The 27908-nt window shown below is 39.6% G+C and overlaps 1 protein-coding gene across 1 annotated transcript; it reads right to left on the minus strand.

The window, feature by feature from the left end:
- Positions 1 to 2115: 2115 nt before the first annotated feature.
- LOC124152959 (rab GDP dissociation inhibitor beta-like) lies at positions 2116 to 26181 on the minus strand. Its single transcript, XM_046526048.2, has 11 exons — positions 26033 to 26181; positions 17796 to 17903; positions 14781 to 14883; positions 13786 to 13920; positions 12234 to 12429; positions 11102 to 11233; positions 8891 to 9059; positions 7995 to 8097; positions 6510 to 6654; positions 5195 to 5249; positions 2116 to 4416 (listed from the first exon to the last, which is right to left on the minus strand). Exons 1-11 carry the CDS (start codon positions 26075 to 26077, stop codon positions 4279 to 4281), a joined length of 1329 nt encoding a protein of 442 aa, XP_046382004.1. The 5' UTR covers positions 26078 to 26181; the 3' UTR covers positions 2116 to 4278.
- Positions 26182 to 27908: the final 1727 nt, after the last annotated feature.

Consider the following 27908-nt stretch of genomic DNA (forward strand, 5'->3'; position numbering starts at 1 on the left):
GGTATGCTTAAAGCAGGATCGAGTCAACGTGATGCTGCAAGACAATTTAACGTCCACAGAAACACCATTTGGTGTTTATGGCAACGTTGGCAACAGACGAATGCAGTTAGAGACCATCCTCGGAGTGGCAGGCCACGCGTAACCAATAATCGACAAGACAACTGGATTCGAACAACATACCTACGAAATCGATTCCAGCCAGCAACAGTGACTGCAAGAAGCATCCCTGGCCTTCGACGAATATCTTCACAAACCGTATGTCGTCGCCTCAGATGTGCAGGGATTGTCGCCAGAAGACCCTCCAGACGTCCCATTTTGAAAGGAAACGACTGTCAAGCACGTCTACAGTGGTGCAGACAGCGTCTACGGTGGACGGCCATACAGTGGGGGGCAAGTTCTATTCACTGACGAGTCTCGTTTTCACCTCAGCCACAGCGATGGACGGATTCGGGTGAACCGACGTCGAGGTGAACGCTACGTCAATCATTGTGTCATGGAAGAAGATCGGTTCGGGGGCGGCAGCGTTATGGTATGGGGTGGGATAACAGCAAGACAGACGACCCGTTTGATAGTGCTAGAGGGAAATCTCAATGGACAGCGCTACCGCGACGAGATCGTCAGCCCTGTTGTTCTACCTTTTTTGCGTCGTCATGGCCCAGGCATTACCTTTCAACATGACAACGCCCGACCCCATATTGCTCGATTTGTTCAGGACTCTCTTCAACGAAACAACGTGAATGTGATCCCCTGCCCGGCTCGCTCCCCTGATCTCTCACCAATCGAGCACATGTGGGATGAGATGGATCGGCGCCTTCAACTTCAACCACGTGTTCCACAGACACTCCAGGATTTCCGAAACATGCTCCAGCAGATATGGACAGATATCCCACAGGACTTTGTGCGACGCCTGGGCCATTCCATGAGACGAAGATGTGTTGCTTGCATCGCAAACAGAGGTGGACACACACGCTATTGATTTGTAAATAGACATTTTGGCATGTTCATGTTTTGTTTTTTATGAAATCACACATTTTCTGAAGTCAGTATGGCAAATTAAACCATTTGAACACTTACAGGAGTCTTTTATCTGTTGCAAACCGAAATGGTTTCAGATTTGGTAAAAAAAATAACTTTGCATTAAATCTTATTCAATGTCACAGGAACTTTTGTTGTTTAGTATACATTAATATTTTTTTAGAGTGTAACCACAAACGTCTTAGTGAAAGTTTTCTATCTTTTCATGACATGGGCCAAAATAGATCCCCAGGTCCATGTGGAATAAATCCAATGTAAGATAAACTCAAATCTAAAAGCTCTTTTTCACAAGAAAGTACTATACCTCTTTTCACATTTACTTCATGGGTGACCTCTACCATTGACATAGATGCAAATGACATTGTTAAGAAACGTGTCATATAAACATCATGCCTGTACAAAAAATAAAAAAATCTCTAAAAAGGTCTTAATAATGTCAATGACACTAAACTTTCCACAAACCTGAATGACCTTGACCTAAAAGCCATTTCAAAGCAAGGCCCCAACCAAGTGAAGGTACATACCAAGTTTAATGATAAATGCATGAATACTTTGAGAAATTGTTTCTGGTATTTTCTATCTGGTGACCATGGCTTTTGACCTTTACATGACAAGTGCCAAAAGAATTGTCCAGGGCAATTTGGAAGAATAAGCTCAAACTAAGTGTGGTGGTCCAACGAAACCTTAAAGCAGTCCTGTTAGATGGGGTTGCTTATAAATGAATCCATCTTAGAGATTGTTTCTTCATTTGTTGTTGATCTCCACACTCAGCAATATTCCAGCTATATGATGGTGGTCTGTAAATAATCGATTCTGGACCTGACAATCCAGTGATTGGCATTATGAGCATCGATCCACTCAATTGGGATACGATGGCATGCACAAACCAAGTCGGAGAGCCTGACCACCCGATCCTGTTAGTCGCCTCTTACAACAAGCATAGTCGCTCTTAGAGATTGTGTGATCTGATATTTTATTGTAATTCAAAAGGTGTAAATGCATGTATGTAGATATAAATAACAAACTGGGTGAAGTAAAACATCCCATTTCAACTGATGTACAAACAACATTCTCTGGGTGTAAGCAATACTCACATCTTTATTGACAATAATCAATGACTTGATTTTACTCATACATGCGCAAGTAAATCATCTGGATGTCAATGAAAGCTATAATTCTCTCAAAGTACATATTAATAGCCTTTGCGTGAAATATCATGATTTGTCAACAACAGAGCAGAATCATAGTAACTTTATCTGCTTACACAAAGAGTACATGTCTCGACGCATAAAACATAAGTGAAAGATAATATAGTACATATTAACAAACACAGGTTTTCAAACTATTGCACGGACCAGCTGGAGTGAAACCCTTCAAAAACAAGTTAACCATATCCAGAATTGATCAGTGACAACTAATCTCCCTCATGTGATCTACGAAGGGTAGGCATTGTGAACACACCTTACTGTTGGAGCACAATGATCTTAAATGAAAGCAAAAACTACAGAATCTAGAGACAAAAAGACTAGCAACACTCTTGAAAATGTTTCATGATACCGGTAGATATTTTCCATTGTCAAGGGTCTCTTTTAATTGACAGTTGTAAAATTGCCATGTGCTCAATCACAAAACATCCTTCTCCCAAACCCTTATTCACTTTAAGTACATATGGGTTACAAACAATTCAGACAATTGTTTTCAGAAAAGGTTCCACTGCATAAAATACTGCCTTTGGCACTGGTTCACCACAGACCACTTTGAACATGGGATATTAGTTGTTGTTGATGCCAACATGAGAGGTCGTCTACTTCATACTAGAAAATGCACAGAATGTTTGTACACTGAAGAGCTGACAAAAAATAAAGCTTCCAATATCTTCAACCATTGCAAATAGAGTATAACAAAATATCAACCACAATTATCTGTTGTATGTACTTCATGATCCAATTTACACAGATGCAACAGAAGTGGAAATATACATGAACACAATGTAACAAATACTTCTCCAAATGTAATGCCTTACTCTATACCAGCCCAATAACTTCATAACATCACCCTTAGCAAGCTTTTAAGTGTTTTCTATTGAGTGAGTGAGTGAGTTTGGTTTTACGCCGCTTTTAGCAATATTCCAGCAATATCACGACAGGGGGGTGGGGACACTAGAAATGGGCTTCACACATTAAACCCATGTCAGGAATTGAACCTGGGTCTTCGGCGTGATGAGTGAATGCTTTAACCACTAGGCTACCCGACCACCCCGTTTTCTTTTGTGTTTGATGAGTTTGATGACCACATTGTGTGACCATTACACATGATGAAAGACACATGTTTTCCATCTGGAGCGGTGCCATCATTTGTACTCCAAGGTAGGTCATGACGACCTAGATCGAAATAACTCAAGATTCACTAACTTTCAATTTGAGCTTGACACTTTGTCAATAACGTATATGGAATTGATAAAACTGCAATTATTTCATATATTAAGATTTTATTCAAACATTACAGCAGTTAAATACATGTACATCGTGCTACTTTTTAACAAAATAAAATAAAAGTTATGGAATTTTTGGAAAGTGGAAACAACTTCTTGGCATGCTAACATTAAGACTACTAAAATAGTATCCTCTGATAACATGAGTTACAGTTAGATACTTCCCTCATCAAACTACGATTAACATAACGTACTTCCATGTCATGGGAATACTCCAAAGTTTTAGATACTAAGCATGCACAAAATATTCAAAGCAGCAATAACATCTGTTCTAACTTATCCAGGATTTATCGAAGAGAGAGAGAGATAGATACTCACTTACACATGGTAAAATGTCTTCAGAAATGGCTTGTACATGATTGAAGACAACAAGAATAGTTGACGAAATCTTACAACACCTAATACACCTTTGACACGACCAACAACTTGGACACAAAACAAGCGGGGCTTATAGTACATGGTCAAACATAAAAAGGACAGCTGCACCAACTGAAGCATCCCGTGGGAAACATTCAACTCAATGAGCTTGTTACATGATCAGACTGTGGTCTGGTCTACATGGCAGACAAAGGGAGACTACCCAGACTTCACGAAGCAGATTCACCAGGGCACCACTGTATACTAGCATTCCAAGATGGTGGATCTTCTCCGAAGTTTGGGCAGTGTGGTCCTGTGTCGTGAATGACGTGGAATAAGCACTGTCCAATGTGCAATAGAATTGCAGTAAAAGTCACATTTTGTTCTGTTCAGTTCTACTGCTGTTGTTCATCGCCTTGGCTGATGTTTGAGAAATCAAACTTCTCACCAGTAATTTTTTCGAAGCGGTCCAAGACGTCATCACAAGTGGTTTCAAAATGGGTAGTTGCATCGTACGACTTGGTGATGAACACCTGCCCAAACAGAAGAGGATGTCACATTAAGTTAATGCTTGGGATATACTATAGGCTATAGAATCTAGAACCGTTCACTGCAAAGTAGGACTAACTGCCTTCAGCACCTTATCGAGATACAGGTTTGCATGGCTATGATGTCACCTGTGCTTGCACGAGTACTGTGAATCTTGAAATTGACGTGATCACGAATTAAATGTGGAAAATGCCAGGGGTCTTTGCTCGCATTAATTAACTAGCCGTTCTTGTCTCCAAAATGAATGTCAACAATAAGACAGCCTCACTGCACACTTTGGATAGCGGAAATACCAACTTGAATATAAACACAGACACGGTTTATGGAGCAGCAATTGTATAAGTATTTAATAATGTCATTCAAAGAATAGGAATTACACAATGGGCATTTGGTGAGTTATCACTGCTGGGGTCTAGAGTTCTACCCACTCGTGTCAAGCTTGTTGACACTTTCTCCACATACCAATCTGTGAACTGTTGTTGGTTCAATTATTTTATTGTTGTTGAACTTCCTTAATGCCAGTCAACGGAGTAAACATATAAACGGTGTGTTGTTTTTAGGAAAACACTGTTTATTGTTTTTACGGAAGTGCTCTACTCAGTGCTAATAAACGGTGCTATTTGCTGTTAGATTGGATTAAGGCAAGGATATGTATCATTCCACTAAGGATGGGGTGGGATGAGTCACATTTTTGGCTAGGGGTCAGCAGTCGTATTAATTTGGAGACGCATTAATTTCATGATTTACAGTATATAGACTTACCTGACTGTCAGTTCCATCGTCTGTGGGAGCCAGTAAATCGGAAGTATCGACAAACCTGGAGAAAATAGACAGAAATGCCATATCAACCCTTGTCATCATGTGAGAAATTGAGAAGCATCTGTACACGAGGCAAGCAACAACTCATGCGGTATAGGTTTTATTTGTGTGTGTGTGTGTGTGTGTGTGTGTGTGTGTGTGTGTGTGTGTGTGTGTGTGTGTGTGTGTGTGTGTGTGTGTGTGTGTGTGTGTGTGAGTGAGAGAGAGAGAGCTATTTAAATGGTATTCAATACCTGCTCAGTATATCCTGGGATGAACGAATATATATCATCAATGATATAACAGGTATGACATGCCATTGTTAGATGATGTCACGTTCAATAGTGACGTTATCTGGTTTGTTCCATATTTGTAAAAGTGGGTCAGTCACATTCGTGTCGACTGCAGTGAATGTTTCAAAACTGATACTGTTGTTTCTTTTTATTTGATAACAAATTCCATCCATTTTAGCTATAATAACGGAAACGCTATTTTTCAGGGCACTATCATTTGCAGAAGCCGTCAGTCTTTTCAACTGCCTCCTTCGTCGGGCTGTTAATGGAAGACCTCAGGCTTCTGCAAATGATAATGCCCTGAAAAATAGCGTTACCCTTACAGTGGTAGAAACTAACAGTTTGGGTCCACTAGTCCTTAAAAATGATAGTAACATATAGCAAAACCTTTAAAAATGGCTAATTTCTATTAGTCCTTATGATACCTTAACCATTGTGCAGTTTAGCAAGGACTAAAAAACTAGTGCCAATTTCTAACGCTGCCATCATACCATGGCATGTTATTTCAGAAAGTTGAAGGATTAACCTAACCTTTCCATTATTCATCCTTCTACTCTTACTGGAACACTGCAGTGTTTGAAGCCAAAATCAAAACCTGATCACCTCAATACCATTCTCTTTAACCACAGTGTTAGAAACTAACAGTCTTATAATGATAACATATATAGCAAAACCCTCAAACAGGGAAAATTTCTACTAGTGCTTATGATACCTTAACTATTCGGCAGTTTGGCAAGGACTATAGGACAAGTGCCAATTTCTACTAGTCCTTATGATACCTTAACTATTGGACAGTTTGGCAAGGACTATAGGACCAGTGCCAATTTCTACTAGTCCTTATGATACCTTAACTATTGGGCAGTTTGGTAAGGACTATAGGACCAGTGCCAATTTCTACTAGTCCTTATGATACCATAACTATTGGACAGTTTGGCAAGGACTATAGGACTAGTGCCACTGGTTGAAAGTAATCAAATAACACTCACTTCTCAACAATTGCGCCCAGAAGGTCAAGTCCTGGTTTGAGTTCAGCCTCTGGGTTGTCAGTCTCCACAGTTGTACTAACAATGGCCAGGAAGAAGCCCTTGGCGGCCACTTGATGGGTATAGGACACGCAGCAAACATAGATGTCTGGAAGCAAGGGAACATCTACATACTCACTGCTACAGATGGACATGTGTTAGGAATATATGGGACCTTGTGGTGAATCTGCATAAGAACTGGACCCCAGCAATCTATGGCTATTGTAAAGAGACTGGTTGGTTGGTTGGTTTGTTGTTTAACGCCACACTCAGCAATATTCCAGCTATAAGATGGCGGTCTGTAAATTATCGAGTCTGGACCAGACAATCCAGTGATTGATATCACGAGCATCGATCCACGCAATTGGGATCGATGACATGTATCAACCAAGTAACCGAGCCTGACCACCCGATCCCGTTAGTCCCCTTTTACGACAAGCATAGTCGCCTTTTACGGCAAGCATGGGGTTGCTGAAAGACCTATTCTACCCCGGATCTTCATGGGTCGTAAAGAGACTGACCCTGACAACATGGGTTGTTGCTCATTACATCAATCATTGGATTGTCTTGTCCCGACTCAATTACATAAATGGAATAGAGCTGAGTGCTGTGTTGACAACAAACGTGCACTACCTGGTAGTGTTACATGGTAAACCAATCTGAAGCTTTATACTCAAATATCCCCTTCAAACAATGTGCATATTCCCAAGATAATTATCTTGAATGATACATAGATTAGCTGATATGAGCCTGATCTTCAGTTACCAGGGGGTGCCTGCTTCATGTGCAACCGCATATCCAATGACGTCTAAAAACAGTGTGGGTTGAAACGACATGCTTCAAACTTAAACATTATGGTGATATAACTCAGTATAAAATTCCTGTTTGTTGTTTAACGCCGCACTCAGCAATATTCCAGCCATATGACGGTGGTCTGTAAATAACCGAGTCTGGACCATACAATCCAGTGATTGACATAATCAGCATCAATCCATGCAATTGGGATACAATGACATGCATCAATCCATGCAATTGGGATACGATGACATGCATCAATCAAGTCAGCGAGCCTGACCACCCCGATCCCTTTGGTCACCTCTTACGTTGGTTTGTTGTTTAACACCGCACTCAGCAAAATTCCAGCTATATGACGGTGGTCTGTAAATAATCGAGTCTGGACCAGACGATCCAGTGATTGACAACATGAGCATCGATCCACGCAATTGGGACCGATGACATGCATCAACCAAGTAACCGAGCCTGACCACCCGATCCCGTTAGTCGCCTTTTACGACAAGCATATTCGCCTTTAATGGCAAGCATGGGTTGCTGAAGGCCTATTCCCTACCCTGATTTTCACGGGTCTTAAAATTCTAGACATCAGGTAGGTAAGATAAACAAACAAGTTCTAAAGTTTAGTAGAAACATAAAGACAGAACACAAACTTACCCGAATTACGTCCAACTTGGTTCTGTGGAATGATGATTTGAGAAGACAAAGCATCGGAAGTGTTGGGAATTGGATGGTTCAATATGCATATAGCACGCACCACCTGTAACACAAAGGTAGGAGAATCTGAGTAGAGATTTGCATTTTACCCAAACACAGGCTTACTGCAGCTTTGTCATAAAAGTTCTATAGCTCAGGGCTACATGGTACATTGCTGAAGTATCTTAACACAGCATCAATGCAGGGCACACAACAAAATACTGTTTGTACAGAATACCATTTGAACAAACTTCAAAAGAATTCTCAATTTGTAAAACAATCTCTGTGAAGAGAAGGCAGTTTGTCAAGGATTACAGTACTAGTGGTAATTTCTAACGTTGCATAGCGGTGAGCTGGTTCTAAAGCCCCTGTTACAGTCTCTTGGTCATATCTCTGCATGTCAGCTCAAAACAGGAGGAAATACCTGAGCAGTAAACATCTTATATTTTGACCACTTTGGTGAAACTCATGAGCACTGGTAAAAGCACTGACAAATGAAGCAGCATAACGAAGGGAATCTGGGATTCCTTCAATATTGTTTTTGTTTGTTTGTTTGTTGTTTAACGCCACACTCAGCAATATTCCAGCCATATGACGGCGGTCTGTAAATAATCGAGTCTGGACCAGACAATCCAGTGATTGACATCATGAGCATCGATCCATGCAATTGGGATCGATGACATGTATCAACCAAGTCAGCGAGACTGACCACCCGATCCCGTTAGTCGCCTTTTAGGACAAGCATAGTCACCTTTTACGGCAAGTATGGGTTGCCGAAGACCTATTCTACCCCGGAATCTTCACAGGTCTTCAATATCACACTACACTACACCGGTAACCACAGCGGCATGACGTACCTGCCCCACTTTCTTACACTTCTCCTTGGCATAGCTGGGGTCACACACAACCATCTTACACCTGGCGGTCTCTCCAACTGAAGACACGCCCACAACCTTGCCATCCTCGTACACTATTGTAGCATCTTCCTTGTCCAGCATGTAGGTTCCCCCATAGATGGCACTCAATCTACACAGGGAGAGACAGCATTAGGACATCACAAACAGACATCAGATGTTTATCCTCATTCCACTCACTTCAAAATAACAAGCATGAATTATTATAGTCTGTCTCCCAGACCTAGAGATTAAACAAAGAAATGGATCCAACTCAAATCTCGAATGATATGTCGAGTTTAGTCTGCCTCAGTTCAGGTGAAATTCAGCATTGTTCTGGGGTCTATTTGGATTTTCTTATTTATTTTTGTAGATATATATTTTTTAATCAATAACTTCATTTCTAGGACTAAATGTTGGTCTCCATTTATAAGCATAAATTTTTAATTATCACCACTTGCCAGTTTAAGTAATTAGAGGCCTGTCACAGAGTTCATTGTAAGAAACCATTGGAAAGCTTGAACAACAATACCCGTTGCCCTTCCAAATATGTTTGTTTGCTGTTACACCGCACTAAGCAATATTCTAGGTATATTATGAGAGGCTCACAATAATCAACTCTGGACCAGGCAATCCACTGATTGACTTTATAAGCAACGCTCCACGTTGTCAGGGTGTGATGAAACACAATCAACCAAATCACTGAGTATGACCAGCCAATCAATTTAGACCCCTCCTCCAACAAGCTTAGTTGTGGGGAATGCCCACAGTATGATAAGTGATGTGTGATGTGAATACAAAGTTTCATCAAGATGTATTGAGTGGTTTATAGGTTATACGCTTGAAACAAATCCTTTGCTCATGAACTAACAAGTTGCCTTTAAAAAGCAATAAATAACATGAATTTGGGTAGTCATGATATAGGCACACTTATCCAGACACATCTTATTGTAATTCCCTTTTCACTTTGATCATATAACACAGAACCCAAAACGTGCCTCTGACATCAAAGGCAGCTGTTGCCCTTGGTTACCAATCAGAGTTATCTGTCCTTGATCCCTCTTTGCCTTCTTATGAACATGAAGCTTGATATCAAGACTAAATAAATAAATAATGGCACCAATTTTTAAACTCAAGTCTTGACAAGTATCTTTTAGATAGGCATGTAAACTTTCATTCATGTCATTTCAGAAGTTTCTCAGAACACTTGTCCCCATTTCACACAGTATGCATTAATTCGAAAAATAAAATGCAGCAAGGGACACAACTCCGCATAAAATGAATTTATGACACCAATTTTCAAACTCATTTGAGATCAGTAACATCAGTGTGTAAAACTTCATTTCTCCAACTCTCCTGATAGTTTTAGAGACAATATGTCCCCATTGGGAAGCCGATGGACGTACGGATGGACGGACAAGAGGCACACTGGCCTAACGTCGACACTGGAATTGCCCATCCACAATGTGGTAGAACCACACTGGTTATAATAACCACAGCGCCCCTGGTTAGTTTGCTTGTTTGGTGTTTAACGAACACCCCCTTGTTAGTTTGTTTGTTGTTTAACAAACAGTCCTCGTTGGTTGGTTGGTTTGTTGTTTAACGAACACCCAGGGTGGTTTGTTGTTTAACAAACACCCCTGGTTGGTAGTGAGATGGAGGGGAAAAGTGAGGAATGTAGGGCACCCAAGGGCAACGGTCGCAACAGATGTAGAAAATGAATTTTTCAGATTCTGCAGTATATAATCAAAGTGAAGAAGGAAATTGCAATATGTTGTGTCAGGAGGAAAAAAAAGAAAAAAAAGAAAAGAAATTAAACACCTGAGTGGCAAAGAGCACCTGCATGATGTCCATATTAAGTTTCACAAAGAAATAGTCAAGAATGGTATAAGAGTTATGCTCTGGTGGAACACTCTCCTCTTTTAAATCCAAATACAACTTGTATCCCTAGAAACGCAAATTAATTGAAAAAAATATATATTATTCCTGAAAAGGCGGCAGTGTACATCATAAAGAAATATTGAATGGTTTATGTTTTATGGTCCTGACATGAAACATGAAATCACCGGCAACAAAATACTTTTGTCTTATCGAACTATTATGACCACACTTTTACAGATTCGAAACATTACCAGCCCCGTTTTAATAGCAAACAACACTGCCATCTGTTATTACCTTGCAAAGCCTTGTGGCAGTTCACCTAGACCGTAGAGAGGGTACAGGTATGGGCTCTTGCCATACTTGGCCAGGGAGTCACTGTACAGCTGGCAGCGCTTGATCAGGTCCACACACGGTCCATTCAGGTAGCTGCACACAGGACATGGCAACAAGGTGAATTACAGGCATAGATGCTACAACTAGCGGAATACTTCAAGTACATAATGCCATCTTATTCATGGTATCTGTATCTTTGGCCTTCTTAAGCAAACGCATAACTGGTATTTTGAAAATGCATGAAGCAGCAGGCATGGTAACGATGTCATTGTCTACATCCATTGTCACATTTCACATGACTTGTGTTGAGTAAGCTTGGTACGGATTATCTAACTTGTATGTATATTTAACCAATGTCAACAGTGGATAGTCCTTGACTAACTGGCAGTGAAGAAGGTTAAAGAAGATTCTCTATGAATGCAAGAGTGGAAAAAAACATATTCTCCTCTGAAAAAGACGTGAAAAAACATTGCAGCTGATCACGCCAATCAACAAATCAGCAATTTTTATATGTAATGGTCAGAAATGAATTGTGGCAAAAGGCTTTAGCCAAGCTCAACCTTTGTAGCAATCTCAAAACTATCATATGTCCAAGGAAGGGAATTTATGTCAACTTCTTTATTATGAGGAATACAACGTTTGTACTGATTAGCTAGCCCCATTTGTCCATTGCCATTCTTATTATCACCAATCAGTGCCAATTACCCCGACCTGTTTGCCCATTGTCCATTGTCTTTTACCAAACAGTGACAACCTAAGTCCTGGCTTACTATTATGTGTTGGCTTCCACTTGTCCATTGCTAATCACCTATGAGCGCCAATTATCTGTTGACTTCCCTTGTTAAGTTTCCACCTTTCCTATCTTATTACTTTCGTTGTACTTACATGTACACATATATATATATTCTCTCTCATGGCATTTATTCACCTAATGAACAAGTAAACATATACCCTGAAACGTTGTGTTCCTCATAATAAGGAAGTTGACATCCTTAAATACTCTTCCTTATGTGCATCACTTCTAAATGCCTTTCAAAGATATCATAAGTCTATTCTCAAGCTTTCATTTGCTCTAGATATGAGAAATACCTACGTGTCATCTCTGTAGAGAGCCAAGGCATGGCCTGCAAAGTCAATGGTTCCCTTGTCTAAACTAAACTTCTCATACACTTGTGCGGCTGTTCCGTTGATATTGATATCCTTGTGGGTCTTTGGGTCATCTTCCTTGAAATCGGAAACAAACTGCAAGAAGCTCTTGAACCGCCTCTTCTCAAACAGACCCATTAGAGCTGAAAGGTACCACAGAGTACTTAAACAACACCAATACAATTATTAACGTATGTAGAGTTCAGATGGCTGTCGGTCACTGTTCATAGACAGAAAATTTCAATTTGACAGATGATTTAAGTGGTGGGACTATTGACTGATAGAAATGCTAAGCAAGACATCACAAGTTTTTAAGTTAAAAAGTAAATAATAATGATTAGTCCTTCTTACGATATCCATTTAATAAAACAAGGCACAGCCATCAAAAATCATAACTAAAATTCTGAACAGCGCATGTCTTTGCATAACGCTTTCTGTATCATATGGAAACACTGTCTGGAGCTAGCTACACTGAATTAGTCAAGTGCATTTCTTATCGCGACGTTCACTGGCCAGATAAAATATTCATGTCCGATCACGAACCTCTGAAAGCGTAGTAAGATGTCTCGGGTCTTTACCTACACATCTGAGCACACTGGCAAAGAAATGACTCTAACCACAAAATTCTTTATGCACGTTTCCAGAGCTAAAGATAAGCCGCATACTTGCGTACAATCCCCCACCACCTCTCTAAAAAAATGTTAAAAACCCAATTACTTTCACTTAAATTGCGTACAGAAATGCATGCATTAAATGAAAAACTCAAATGTATAAAAACACCACGCGTAAATACCCAACAAAGCCTTTTCAGCATGCAAACAACAGAGCTAATTTCCGAATTATTTCTGAGTCAAGCCTACAGTCAATGTCATGACAGTTAGAACCGTTTTATAAATCTCAAAATGTTTACTTATTTTGGTAAAAACCCAATAGAGTGATGAATAATAGATGAGTGAAAAAATATTGGTTACCCAATGAAAAATGTAATAACCCAAATAAAATAGAAACCTTTGAGTAAAAACTCAATTGCTCAAAAAGTTATCTGGAGCTCTGGAGTTTCTCTTCTCATCAGAGATGATTCAATTTAATTTTCTTTGCCACACATTCTTATTGCAATGTTGAGACCATAGTTAAAAAGTGAGTGAGTATGGTTTTATGCCACTTTTAGCAATATTCCAGGGGAACCAGAATGGGCTGGACATATTGTACCATAGAGGGGAACTGGCCTAGTTTGGCTGTTAACAGTTTCTTGAGATATGGTTAATCAAATGTAGGTTACAACTTACAATAAACAGACTTAACAATAACAGTGAACCAACCATACATCAATTGTTCTAATTTTCTAAGGGTGTCTTTCCTACCAGACACCCGGCAAAACGTCAAAGAATATAGGTTTCACTTTTACACTACAAATAGGCTTGAGTGGACTGAAGGACTGAACCTGATAGACAACGCTCAAACGAGACAATAAGCAGGCAGCATTGATCAACACGACTCACATGAAGTCAGGGCCTCCTTCTCATTGCAGGGGACCTTGTAGATCTTGCCTTGCTTGTACACGTAGCTTCCTTCAATGGACTTGAACTCCAGGTACCTGGTGACCTTAGTGTGGAGGAGTAGCTTCACCAGCTGGCCTGAAAACACATCCAGCTTTCAACACAGCATACTAACAGTCAGTCGACATCCAAGATCATTAGGGCTCGGACGATACACTGATCTGATACGTATCACGATACCTTAGTCACAATCCGATATGTATCACGATACTTGCATGTACTCTTATCTGTGGTGCGTAAGCCATCTTTTCCAAAGACAGGATTGTCAAATACCTGGCACACTGACATTTACAGTTGGCAGAGTCAAATACAGCGCGATGGATGAAAATATTTACGTTTTCACTACTTATTTTCACTACCAATTAGTGTTTGATGGAACGTTTATTAGAGCAAACATTTAAGGAATGAATCAATATTTTTTACTTAGTGTGCAACTGTGATCAATACTTGTATCAGGTAAAACATTCTGTTCTACCGATGCATCGATGTATCGACCCACCACTATTTAATATAGGAGTTCTTGGAAAATCATCTGTTGTTGGTTCATTCTCAGACTGTTCACTGATCACAATTACTTAATTTTTCAGCAATGAGTGAGTTGGGTTTTATGCCGCTTTTAACAGTATTCCAGTTATATCACGGCGTGTCAGCTTAATGTGGGAGGAAAGCCCGAAGTGATGCAAGTCTCAGACATTTACCACTTCGGTGAAACCCACGAGCACGGGTATGGTGCTGACAAACCTAGAAACATAATTGGGGCGAACCAGGATTCGAACCCACAATCATAGTTTCCTGGCATGCCCAAGGGACGCAACTCTGCACAGCGAATCGCGGCGCCTTAGACGACTGGGCCAGCTGTGCCCCCCTTTTCAGCAATGAAGTATAGGGAGCTGCATCGGTCGCCCCAAAAACTAAATTCATATGCAAAGTCTTCTCACCATTGGCCATCAACAACTTGGGAATTAGGTCAACATTCCAATCCCTTCCTCTTCCAAAAATATTGTCATCTGCAGGATACGGCCGTCCTTTATGTTTATAGAACTGAAAGAACAATTAAATCTGTCAGTAGGCAAGTGTTGGTTCGATTGATTGAATGTAAGTCAATCAACAGGATCCAGCTGCAGTCAAACACCGTTGTGTGGAAGTTGAATGGACCTACGTAAATACTTCGAGTTCTCCGAGTTTCTACACAGACGAAAATGATGAATACAGAAGGAATACGCAGGGACCAAGCTTTTACTTCGAGACAACCAGAAGTTCGACACAACGGTGTTTTACAGAAATCATATGGTCAAATGTAGATCTGTCACACTGAGATTATATAAAGGCAGATGCAGGCCAAGTTGGTTTCATATTGCTAATATTATCATAGGAACTGAAATCTCACGCCTTATATCAACATGGGTGGAAATTAGTCAAGAATGTCTACTAGCCTGAATAGTGATACCACATCGTAATACTTGCCAAAATGTTTGAATTCTACTTGCCCTTAGGATTCTCTTAAAATTAACATAATGTGTCCATGCTAAACCAATCTTCGCATGAAAATCTGTTTGATTCACTCTCCAACTACTTGTGTCATTCCGTATTTCTTAACTGATAGCAAGGTTTTGGTTTGGTTTGTTGTTTAACCCCACACTCAGCAATATTCCAGCTATATGATGGCGGTCTGTAAATAATCGAGTCTGGACCAGACAATCCAGTGATTAATATCATGAGCATCGATCCACGCAATTGGGATCGATGACATGCATCAACAAAGTCAGTGAGCCTGACCACCCAATCCTGTTTGTCGCCTTTTACGACAAGCAAAGTCGCCTTTTGCGGCAAGCATGGGTTGCTGAAGACCTATTCTACCCCGGCTCTTCACGGGTCACTGATAGCAAGGAAGGTCATGGGTAATTATCAACAAGAACAGGACACACAGGACACAGCAAAGGACATGGGTAATTATCAACAAGAACAGGACACAGCAAAGGACATGGGTAAGTATGAAAAGAACAAGACACACAGGACACAGCAAAGGACATGGGTAATTATCAACAAGAACTAGACACACAGGACACAGCAAGGACATGGGTAATTATCAACAAGAACTAGACACACAGGACACAGCAAAGGACATGGGTAATTATCAACAAGAACTAGACACACAGGACACAGCAAAGGTCATGGGTAATTATCAACAAGAACTAGACACACAGGACACAGCAAGGACATGGGTAATTATCAACAAGAACTAGACACACAGGACACAGCAAAGGACATGGGTAATTATCAACAGGACACACAGGACACAGCAAGGACATGGGTAATTATCAACAAGAACTAGACACACAGGACACAGCAAAGGTCATGGGTAATTATCAACAAGAACTAGACACACAGGACACAGCAAGGACATGGGTAATTATCAACAAGAACTAGACACACAGGACACAGCAAGGACATGGGTAATTATCAACAAGAACTAGACACACAGGACACAGCAAAGGACATGGGTAATTATCAACAAGAACTAGACACACAGGACACAGCAAGGACATGGGTAATTATCAACAAGAACTAGACACACAGGACACAGCACAGGACATGGGTAATTATCAACAAGAACTAGACACACAGGACACAGCAAAGGTCATGGGTAATTATCAACAAGAACTAGACACACAGGACACAGCAAGGACATGGGTAATTATCAACAAGAACTAGACACACAGGACACAGCAAAGGACATGGGTAATTATCAACAAGAACTAGACACACAGGACACAGCAAAGGACATGGGTAATTATCAACAGGACACACAGGACACAGCAAAGGACATGGGTAATTATCAACAAGAACTAGACACACAGGACACAGCAAAGGACATGGGTAATTATCAACAGGACACACAGGACACAGCAAAGGACATGGGTAATTATCAACAAGAACTAGACACACAGGACACAACAAAGGACATGGGTAATTATCAACAAGAACAGGACACACAGGACACAGCAAAGGACATGGGTAATTATCAACAAGAACTAGACACACAGGACACAGCACAGGACATGGGTAATTATCAACAAGAACTAGACACACAGGACACAGCAAGGACATGGGTAATTATCAACAAGACACACAGGACACAGCAAAGGACATGGGTAATTATCAACAAGAACTAGACACACAGGACACAGCAAAGGTCATGGGTAATTATCAACAAGAACTAGACACACAGGACACAGCAAGGACATGGGTAATTATCAACAAGAACTAGACACACAGGACACAGCAAAGGACATGGGTAATTATCAACAAGAACTAGACACACAGGACACAGCAAAGGTCATGGGTAATTATCAACAAGAACTAGACACACAGGACACAGCAAGGACATGGGTAATTATCAACAAGAACTAGACACACAGGACACAGCAAAGGACATGGGTAATTATCAACAGGACACACAGGACACAGCAAGGACATGGGTAATTATCAACAAGAACTAGACACACAGGACACAGCAAAGGACATGGGTAATTATCAACAGGACACACAGGACACAGCAAGGACATGGGTAATTATCAACAAGAACTAGACACACAGGACACAGCAAAGGACATGGGTAATTATCAACAGGACACACAGGACACAGCAAAGGACATGGGTAATTATCAACAAGAACAAGACACACAGGACACAGCACAGGACATGGGTAATTATCAACAAGAACTAGACACACAGGACACAGCAAGGACATGGGTAATTATCAACAAGAACTAGACACAGCAAAGGGCATGGGTAATATATGTTTTTGTATATCCCTATAAGCAATACTATGCAACATGGTCTATGAGCAGTAATGAGCTAAGGTTTAATTTCAAACATATATAAACACTTGTCTGAAAGCTGTAATAAAACGAGTTCTCTACCTTAGTTATGTGATGAATACAAGAACTTACCTCTTCAAGTGGGGTCATGGAGGCACTCTCGCCGCCATAGTACTTGTTTCTGTCCATATGCAGGACCTTCTTCCCGCTCACGGACAGCATACCGCTGAGGATGCATTCCTGCAAAGAAAATTGAAATATCACATGTTAATTCTGTGATACTTATCAGAAAGGTACCCAATGTTGGCCATCCTCACTGAACACTACAGTGAACATGGTGAAGCTGTTTATCATCAGCCACACTGCTGTCATTGTGAGGACAGAGTCATGAACAAATATTGCAAAGCCTGGGTGGATTGTTATGTCCCTTTATATAAATCACAGTTCATGCAGAGTTCCATTCATCGTATCCCAGCTCTGTTGATCGATGCTCATGATGTCAATCACTGGATTGTCTGGTCCAGACTCAATTATTTACAGACCGCTGTCTATGTGATCTTGAACATAGTACAATATATTCACCTGAGTCTAAATACATGTTTCAAATACATTGCCAAAGATTTGATAACTTCTTCATTGGTCAAATTCAACAAATTGATCATCAACTGATTGTCTTTGTGTGTAATATCTAAAGTAGGTAGAAACTTTAATCTCAATGTTTTATATTTTTCACATATAAAAAGAACATGAAACTCGTCTTCATTCTCCTGGCTGGTACAGTAAGAACATATATAATTTTCAAAATCAAGATCGTTGGTTCTACGATATTTATTGACAAGGAAGTTATGGAGAGATATTCTAAATTTACAAAGGGTTCTCAATTGAGTTTTATCTTGTAAAAGGCTTAAATATTTTTCTGGTTGCAACAATGATTTAATACCAGCATAATGCTTGAGAAAGTGTGAAGAGGAAACTTGTTGGTGCCAGTTTTGCTGAAATATGTCTAATAATCTTTGTTTTTTAAATTAAACTTAAAGCAAAAATAGTTTTTCATTACCAGTGTCTTGTGAGATCCATGCAAAGGATAATCCAGTATTAAATAATATGCTTCTTACACCAGCCACCCAATTCATTTTCCCTTCACCATCTGATTGCTTTAGCATTTTGTACATTGAAATGGGTACCTGTGAGCTTCCATTTTTAATGATTGTATCCAATATTTAACAACAACCGCTGGCTATGTACATTTTTACTACAGCGACACGTTTCACCAAGTACAAAATACAAAGTGTGAACTTTCTCAACGGATTAAAAATATTCAATGCCCCATATTTCCGAGCCGTACCACAAAATCCATAGAATTTTACCATCAAATATTGAATTTGCTGTTGAAAATGAGATATATTTGTTTTCCTTGAATAATTTATAAACAGGAAACATTGCCTTAGGCGCCTGTAGTGCTAAGGTCTTACAAGCCTTGGACCAATTTAATCTTGAGGACATTAATAGTCCTAAATACTTATAATAACTTGCAACTTTTAAATGTTTATCACCATATATGCAATTTTCATGCTGAGTTCTATTCATCGTATCCCAATTTCATTGATCCATGCTCATGATATCAATTACTGGATTGTCTGGTCCAGACTCGATTGTTTACAAACCGCCGTCATATAGCTGGAATTTGCAGAGCATCGATCTACGTAATTTGGATATGAAGACCTATTCTGTACCCTCATCTTCATGGGTTGATCTAGTCAGATCTACCCTGGCCACCTGTACATTTGAGAAACCCATAGATTCCTCAACACCTGACTCAAAGAACATGAGACCTGTCACAAACTAGGACTGAAATCAGCTGGACTGAACACATCCTGAAGAACCAAGACCGTAACATCATGTGGGAAGCCACCAAAGTCCTGTCTACCAACAACAACAACTGGCAATAAAGAAAACTACAAGAAGCCATTGACATCAGGGGACACCAGCCAGCCATGAACCGTGACCAGGGCACCTATCTGCTCAGTGCTAGGGATTTATTGCTTTGATCTGTGTCGGTGGTAATTGTCAAGCTGGCTTCCATTTGCCCATTGCTATGTCCATTCTTTTACCCATCAGTGCTAATTACCCCGGCCTCCCGTTCGCCCATTGCCAATTACTAATCAGCATGATCAGTGATCATCGAAGTCCTGGCTCCCAGTTGTCGATAAATATCAGCAGTAATTACTGAAAAGTGTTGGCTTCCATTGTCTATTGCTAATCACCTATCAGCGCCAATTATCTGTTGGCTTCCCTTGTTAAGTTTCCACCTTTTGTTATCTTATTACTTTTGTTGTTCTTACCTGTACATATATATATTCTCTGCCTCATTGCTTTCATTCACCTGAGAAAGCACATGCTACGAAACATTGTGTTCCTCATAATAAAGAAGTTGACATCCATAAATTCTTTTCCTTTTGTGTATCACTTATAAATGTGTTTCAAATACTAGTCAACAATTGTTTATAGTGTTACCATGGTTACTATGACAGTTTAGCAAATAATCTCCCTGTCGTTAAATCTACTAGTTACATTAATTGGGTGGACTAGCTCTGATACATTCTGAGGACTGGTCAATTACTACTGTGTGAAAATCAATTTCCAAGGCAAACACACATTTACATTATCATGACTGATGACATGCCTGTCCACTGTGTGAAAATCAATTTCCAAGGCATACATACAATTACATTATCATGACTGATGACATGCTTGTCCAAAAACTTTCAACCAACTGTTGACAGTCATATCCCTGTGCCAGTAAGTCAAGGGTTAATAATTAAATTTTCCTTGTGTTCATTAAAATTCCTGCATTCTGATTATCTGAATTGGTCACGTGTTATTTAATTGCATTCATTTCCCAATGAATGTAAAAAATTAAGCCACGCCCACCAAAGCGGACTACTATTATAACGAAGTGTCAGGGAATCCCAATATTACAGTCGAGGGAATTCCCTTTCTTCTCATGTGTATCGTCATGTACAAGGCATTTAGCAAAATTCATGCATATTCATGAACAACCCTTTGAGATAAAAAGCCGAGAAGGAATGAAACACACACACCCCTCGCTTCGGTTCCACAACTTTCATGTCTTCGGTGTTTCATTTCTAACCAGCATTTTTCCAACTGTGTCTTCCCGTTCTCAGTGAATTAATCTGGCAGCAACTGACCATGTCATTTGAAACAGCCACGTTCTCCCGGACATATTTGTTCCTGTTCGTTACAGTCTGACTGTTGCAGTTCTTCTTGGCTCTGGCGTTGATTGAACTGTGTTTTGAGTCTACTCTCCGTTGATTGGCTACTGACTTTGTGGGCGTGTCAAGTTATGTGCATAAATTAAACAATCACCTGATTCATGTCACGCCACAGTACGTATTCCTACACCTGGAATGTTTATCAATCTCATCATTTTTGACTGTTTTGATATAAACAACTGTTTTTTGTTAAACTATTGTTATGTTTTTGTTGTCAAATTTAATAATAAACATTGACTGTGTATTTTTTTCGTTTCATTGAGGAATGAATCGAAAAACCGATGTGCAGACTTTTGTAAGAATCCGCTATGCCAATTCATATAGTTCGCACATCGGTTTTTCAATTCATACCTCAATGAACCAAAACAAATACACAGTCAATCCTTAAGTGAGAATTGGGTAGTTTCTAGAAGTTGCTATATCATAACTCATTATGGTGATTTTCATATGCACATTTACATTCTAAGACTAATGTATGATAATATATATTTACATATTAATGGACTTGCATATAGACGCTCATCATGTTACAAGTCATGTACAGCATATGAGGCAATCTGTGGTTTGTTTCATGTCTTCACTGATCGATCATGTGACGCTGTTGCCATGAATGGCAATGATACAAGAATTCAGTGAGTAAATTATTTTACAACACTGGCAATATTGGCTGTTTCAAATCCCAATACAAATATCGTAATACCCTAGTGTTATATATGAGTATGCAAATCCAGTTTGTGCCAAACACTTTTGGGTCTACAAGCCTGACCATGTATTTTATAATGTAGTTTATAAATTCATACATATGTAATATTGGTGACAATAAGCGCCTTACATCTGAGGTAGAAGGTTTTTTTTATGTTAATACAAGCATTGCTGCTGTGGGTGTAAGATTAAGTTACAAGATTAAATGTCAGTTTTCTGATGTTCTGTTCATGGGATATCAAAGTTATTAGACTTCTGCATTAGAAGTTTGCGCTAGTTGTATAGTCCCTGGCAAACTGCCCAAAAGTTGAGGTATCAAAAGATGTATTTGCCCTTTTTAGTGTTTTGCTATATGTTATCATCATAAGGACAAGTGGACTGAAACTGTTAGTTTCTATCACTGGTCTTGGTAATGACATGCATTTATCCAAATGGCGAGATACATGCAACAAGATATATGTCAATACCCTAACTAACAACTGCTGTCACTTCTGCATCTTTCCATTATGATTACATGCAGTGTTCCCGTTTACCGGTAATTACCAGTTTTTCACCGGTAAAATTAGGCTTGGACCGGTAATTCATGTGACTGCCAGTGCCTGTGGACCGGCAAATAAAGTACCTTATTAATCTTTGTTGTTGAACAAAACATAGTCAGCTTCTCTGTTACCCTCAGGGTTTCCCCTTGGCTATTTCTAGGTTAAATATCCATTTGTAGTGACTTTGTCTCGAAATATTAAAAACAAAGGAGAGAAAATTGTGACTGAAGTTTGTGTGAATGACATATAGATCTAACTAAGTTACTTCAGAGATGACATCTTTGCACCGAACATGATGTTGAAAGAATTAAAGCCAAATAATTTGCATACAATTTTTATGTTTGTTGAAAGTTGGGACTGGTAATTTTTAGAGTTGCCAGTCCACAAGGACCGGCAGTTTCAAAGCCAGCGGGAGCACTGACATGGAATCATGTTCTTTGCATCAATAGATCCTCTTATTATCCACTTTACACAACTTTTGAAAATCAAGCTGAATGTTCCTGTCAAAACTATCACCTTAGACATGGCAACACTGAATGGGATTCATACTTGTCAAAAGTTAGAAAGATTACAGGGAGAATATTTTGATTTGAACTCATCTATCATCCATATCATGCAAAGATAATGGAGGTGAGAATAGTTTTAGAGTCTGTGTTTGTTTCAGATCTGTGGTTACTTAATGATTCATAGATAACTAGATTATTTTCACGGTCACATACTTGTGAAGGTAAACTGTTGACACCCATGAATACCAGCAGGGCACAAAAAATCCACTCAACCGAACGTACTGACGAGTGGCAGCATGTGCATGGCGAGAAAGAAGCGACCAAACGCTCGTCCTACCGGGCATATCAAATCATCCTTAATCGTTTTCAATGAAATATGCAAGGTGACTTCGAACCTGAAATACTTTTTCAAATCTTGTACATTCTTAGTAATAATAACGAAATACATGTCGCTCATATCATAAATAGACGGCATACTTGGCAACTGTCTGTTGAAGAAATAAATAGGAAGTGAGTTTGCACAGCAGGCCTCAAAACTAGTTATTAAAAGGGAGGTAATTATATTTATTAGTTTTGTTGTCAGCGACTTGTTATGAACGCTCGTATGTCAAAGCAAAAATGATTTTGTGAGGGAAATGGCTGATAAAATCAAAGTATTAGGTGCCTCGTTCTGAGTGTGTGGATTTGAACCCCAGTTGGGACTGAACCGAATAAAGTACTAGAATTTGTACTTTACCAAGAAAGTGTTATACCAAATATAACATTTGTTAAATGCACTTGTTGTAGAGAAAATGTACTATGTTAAAAAAACGTATTACAAACTACTATTTTGTCTATTAAAAATAAGTAACATGACTTTTAATTGGATTAGAATGTACAAAAGCATGGAAACTACAGCTGACCTCAAACATCGCAAAACTAGGTCTTGGTGGGTAATTAATATTCTTGACTTATTCCTTTTATGGATTTTGTTTGATTGTTTGTTGTTTATCCATTGGTAACGCTGCACTCAGCAATATTCCAGCCATATGATGGCAGTCTGTAAATACTTGAGTCTGGACCAGACAATCCAGTGATTGACATCATTTTACGCATGGGTTGCTGAAGACCTCTTCTACCCCGGATCTTCACTGGGTTCCATTTATGGAACAAGTACCAGGAGAAGTTTGAGGTCATTGGTAATAGGCCTGTATTATGTCCGAGTTGGATTCAAGTGTAGACATAAATTTCAGGTTGATATTGTCACCGATGTTTATGATTAGATTGATGTGTTATATTGGAAAAAGCAGATTGAGTGCTATTGCCTCTCGAAATGTTATTTGAAGAAAGTTTCTTGCATTGTAACTATTTTTTGCAAACTTATGGAGTGAGTGAGTGAGAGAGTATGGTTTTACGCCACTTTTAGCAATATTCCAGCAATATCACGGCAGGGGACACCAGAAATGGGCTTCACACAATGTACCCATGTCGGGAATCGAACCCGGGTCTTCGGCGTGACAAGCGAACGCTTGAACCACTAGGCTACCCGACCGCCCCAGCAAAAACTTATGGAAGTGATCAGCCGACGCCGTTATTCAAACTTCATAGACTGTGTACCAACCTTGGAGGTAATGTCTCACTAAATAAAATGTCTGCCCACATTTAGAAATTGATAATCAGCACAATAATTAATAAACAACCCACTCGAAGCTTTGTAGTAGGCCTACACAAATGTGGGCCCACTTGCTTGGATCACCATACATGTTGGGGGGAAAACTGGGCCGACATTTCAGAAAATGATAACCAGCACTAAACCAACCAAAGAAGATGCACATATTAGACTTAACATTCTCAACTTTCTAGAATGTTGGCCGACCTCTATTCAGGAAAAAAACGTGGGCCCACACATGGGGAAAACTAATATTCACAAGTTATTAATTTCATTGGCAAGCACTGTTATAATTTTCTGCAAGTTACGAGTGGAAAGATAAATGTATAATGTATTCTAACATTTAATAAAGAATAGTTTATTGCATGGATTAGATGGAGAATTAACAGTTGGACCAACGACAACGTCCAACTGATGCCATTTTTTCGCAAATACGGAAAAAAAACAGCGATAGCTCGCTTAGAGTGACCTCCCTTTCCCAATATGAACCCAAGCTCCCTACAGCAATAGCCCATTTGTGGACCTATCTATAATATCACAGCCACCACTCAAAGCTCCCCAGAAACCGACTGACCGTTATGTTTACAAAAATGTGATGACTGTCCTGATGTCCAAATATTCTCTTTATCATGTTTATTGTCTTTCTTTGTCAATTTGAATTTCAATTGTATCTCAGATATGATACAATTGGTATAGTAACAATGTAAGGGAGAAGAAGGTGATTTTTCATTCGTCTGCAATCTCAAACCAATCTGATTAAACAAACAAAATGCTAAATTCATCATGACCATTCTGGTCAGTTGTAAAACTTTTCCATATTTTGCTACGGTGGCATCCCTAAAGACAAAAACAAACATAAAAACCTGACTACAATTGGGGTTAGAGGGCAAATTTCAAGATTCTTGCAATGGCCGCTACCACACTGATGGCAGGGATGTTACCGAGAGTGTAATGAAGGTGTCACACGCTGGAAAGCTGAATGTTATGAAAGATTGACAATGCAGTTTCGTTGTTGGTTGGGTGTGGTGATGGTAGCAGTAAAATGGGAGGAAACTTGGTTCAATCAGAAGAGAGCACATTTCAATAAATATTCACTATTTTCTCATGAAAGTTTAAGAGATGGGATAAAAATAATTATAATGGGCTAAAGGCAGCAGAAGATAAACAAATCGCCAACAAATCTGTAAATTTATGACAATTTAAGTTTTCCTCAATTCTGAAGCTAATCTAATCTTATCAAGATCCTGAAATACAAACAAAGGTGCCAATTAATATTCAACGAAGTGTTTTGATAAACAAAATCTACAAATTTATCAAGAAGTCGATGTGCAGGTAACCATCAAATCTATTATTGTATATTACTCAGTTCCTCCCTCCCACTTTTTGATAATGACATGGCCAGTTGGATGGATAAGTAGGACTAACGTCTGGTGTGTCACGGTCTTCGGTATTGCGTACGATTGTGTTAAAAGATACAAAACTGTTTTCAGGAATAGGTTAAACTTACGTTATATCTGACTAAACTCAATCTAAAATCACATCAGTGCATGCCGCTGCTATATAATGACGTGTTGGTCCTATTTTCGTCTGTGTCGCATGACTCCCGACATCACAATAAATTGATCATAGAAAAACAACTCATTCGGAGCTAACAGCTACTCAGCGTAACAACATTACCAACCTTCAAGCCTGTTCCCAAAACGATGACATCGTATTCTTCATCCATACCTACTAGTCTACACTGTTTACACGGACACTACGAAGCGTTTTCTTTAGACAGCCACCGGCTCTTCTCAAGATGGCTAACACCCTCCGAAAAACTTATACGTATCTCCCTACAACTGGTTCCAACATGTTAGCACATTCACCAAGGCGTCTGGTGGATTGTGACAAGGTTCATGGAAGCGATAAATATCTAACGACATGATACCTTAGTTCTCGTCAAATCGGTTTTTATAGTGATATGACATTATTTTGGGGAGTCATTTAGGATTATTCTATAGTTTTAAGCTTCCCAAAGAGCAGTGCACTTTGGTGAAACCCATGAGGATGGGTATGGCGCTGGTCAACCTAGAAACATATTCAGGGAGAACCGGGATTCGAACCCCAACAACAGCTAGTTTCTGGCACGCCTAAGGGACGCAACTTTGAAGAACGGACCACCCGTGCGCTCAGTAATTTTTAAAGTACTTACTTTTAGCAACTACTGAATGCAGGGTATTGACATTGAGACCTGAAATAGTTATTTTTTTCTGACATTTTCTCTCATATAATCTCATTGTAAATTTCAGCTTTGTAAATCATTCAATTACAAAATCATGAGCCCCGAGGAGATCCGGGTTAGAATAGGTCTTCAGCAACAAATGCTTGTCGTAAGAGGCGACTAACGGGATCGGGTGGTCAGGATCTCTGACTTGGTTGATGCATGTCATCGATCCCAATTGCCTGGATCGATGCTCATGATGTCAATCACTGGATTGTCTGGTCCAGACTCGATTATTTACAGACCGCCGTCATATAGCTGGAAAATTGCTGAGTGCGGCGTTTAACAACAAACAAACAAAACAAATCATAAATCTAACATGAGGTTGTATGGCGTTAGTATAAAACAGCATTAATCTTATTTTCTTCTGCTGTGTGTTTGCAGGCTAGACACAGAAAACTATCGATTCCATCAAAATGCTTAAAATTTACGTGTTTATGTGTTACCCTTTATTTGTTTTGTAGTGTGAAGAAGATTAAAAAGATGATTTTTTAGCAGACGATTTAAACAAGAAGGAACAAAAGACAATAATCACATGACGATGTGCATTCACAATAAATATCAAGCATGTCGGAGTAACCCGCAACGTCAAGAAAAGACAAACAGTCTGTCTGTACGTGACTGAACATGTTCAGGCGACAAGGGCAGCAGAGCGGGTTTCCCGACACCGGCCCTGTTTCAATATCGGTACAGAAATGAAAATGAAAAAACTGAGAAAACCGGTGTTTCGTGATAACCGTAGATCGTATATCAAGTATGCTAATACTGCTACCTTTTCTACCACATAGCTCGGGCCTGTTTACAGCCAGTTCCAGCCAGTTTACAGCCAGTCCCAGCCAGTTCCAGCCAGTTCCAGCCACAGTCCATCCACATCAGTTCAATTTAGACCTGATTGTAGATTTTTTGAAGGACGTGAAAATGTTTGTGATGTAACTTAATTCCTTATGCTGGTAGGCACGTGAGTTGTTTGTCTATAGTTATATAATGCTGCCTTGTAGCGAGCTTGGCAATGGGTGCGGAACTTTGGAATATCTGCTGACCACAGGTCAATGACCTGCTGACTATTTTATTTAAGAAAACCTTCTAGATTGTATAAAAGTATTTTTACGAACAGTTTGCACTTTTCTAAAACACAATAAGAAAGGTCCCCACCACCCTCTGACGAGCGTTCACTAGACGGGCTCCCAGTGACACATGGATGATTGTCTGTGTGCGCCTATAAACCATGGATGTACATGTGACAGCCAGGGCTCTCTGTAGGTCAGTTGCGACACATTGTTTCAAGGTTTGTCAG

Source organism: Haliotis rufescens, unplaced genomic scaffold, assembly GCF_023055435.1.
Source record: "Haliotis rufescens isolate VD_foot unplaced genomic scaffold, xgHalRufe1.0.p SCAF_16, whole genome shotgun sequence".
Classification (NCBI taxonomy): Eukaryota; Metazoa; Mollusca; class Gastropoda; order Lepetellida; family Haliotidae; genus Haliotis; species Haliotis rufescens.

Coding starts and splice junctions, on each gene's coding strand:
- LOC124152959 (XM_046526048.2), bottom strand. CDS start 26,077: ATGGATGAAGAATACGATGTCATCGTTTTGGGAACAGGCTTGAAG. Junction 12,430..13,785: donor GAAGGAGGCCCTGACTTCAT/GTGAGTCGTGTT, acceptor GGTACCTTTCAG/CTCTAATGGGTCTGTTTGAG. Junction 6,655..7,994: donor CCAAGTTGGACGTAATTCGG/GTAAGTTTGTGT, acceptor CCTTGCTTCCAG/ACATCTATGTTTGCTGCGTG.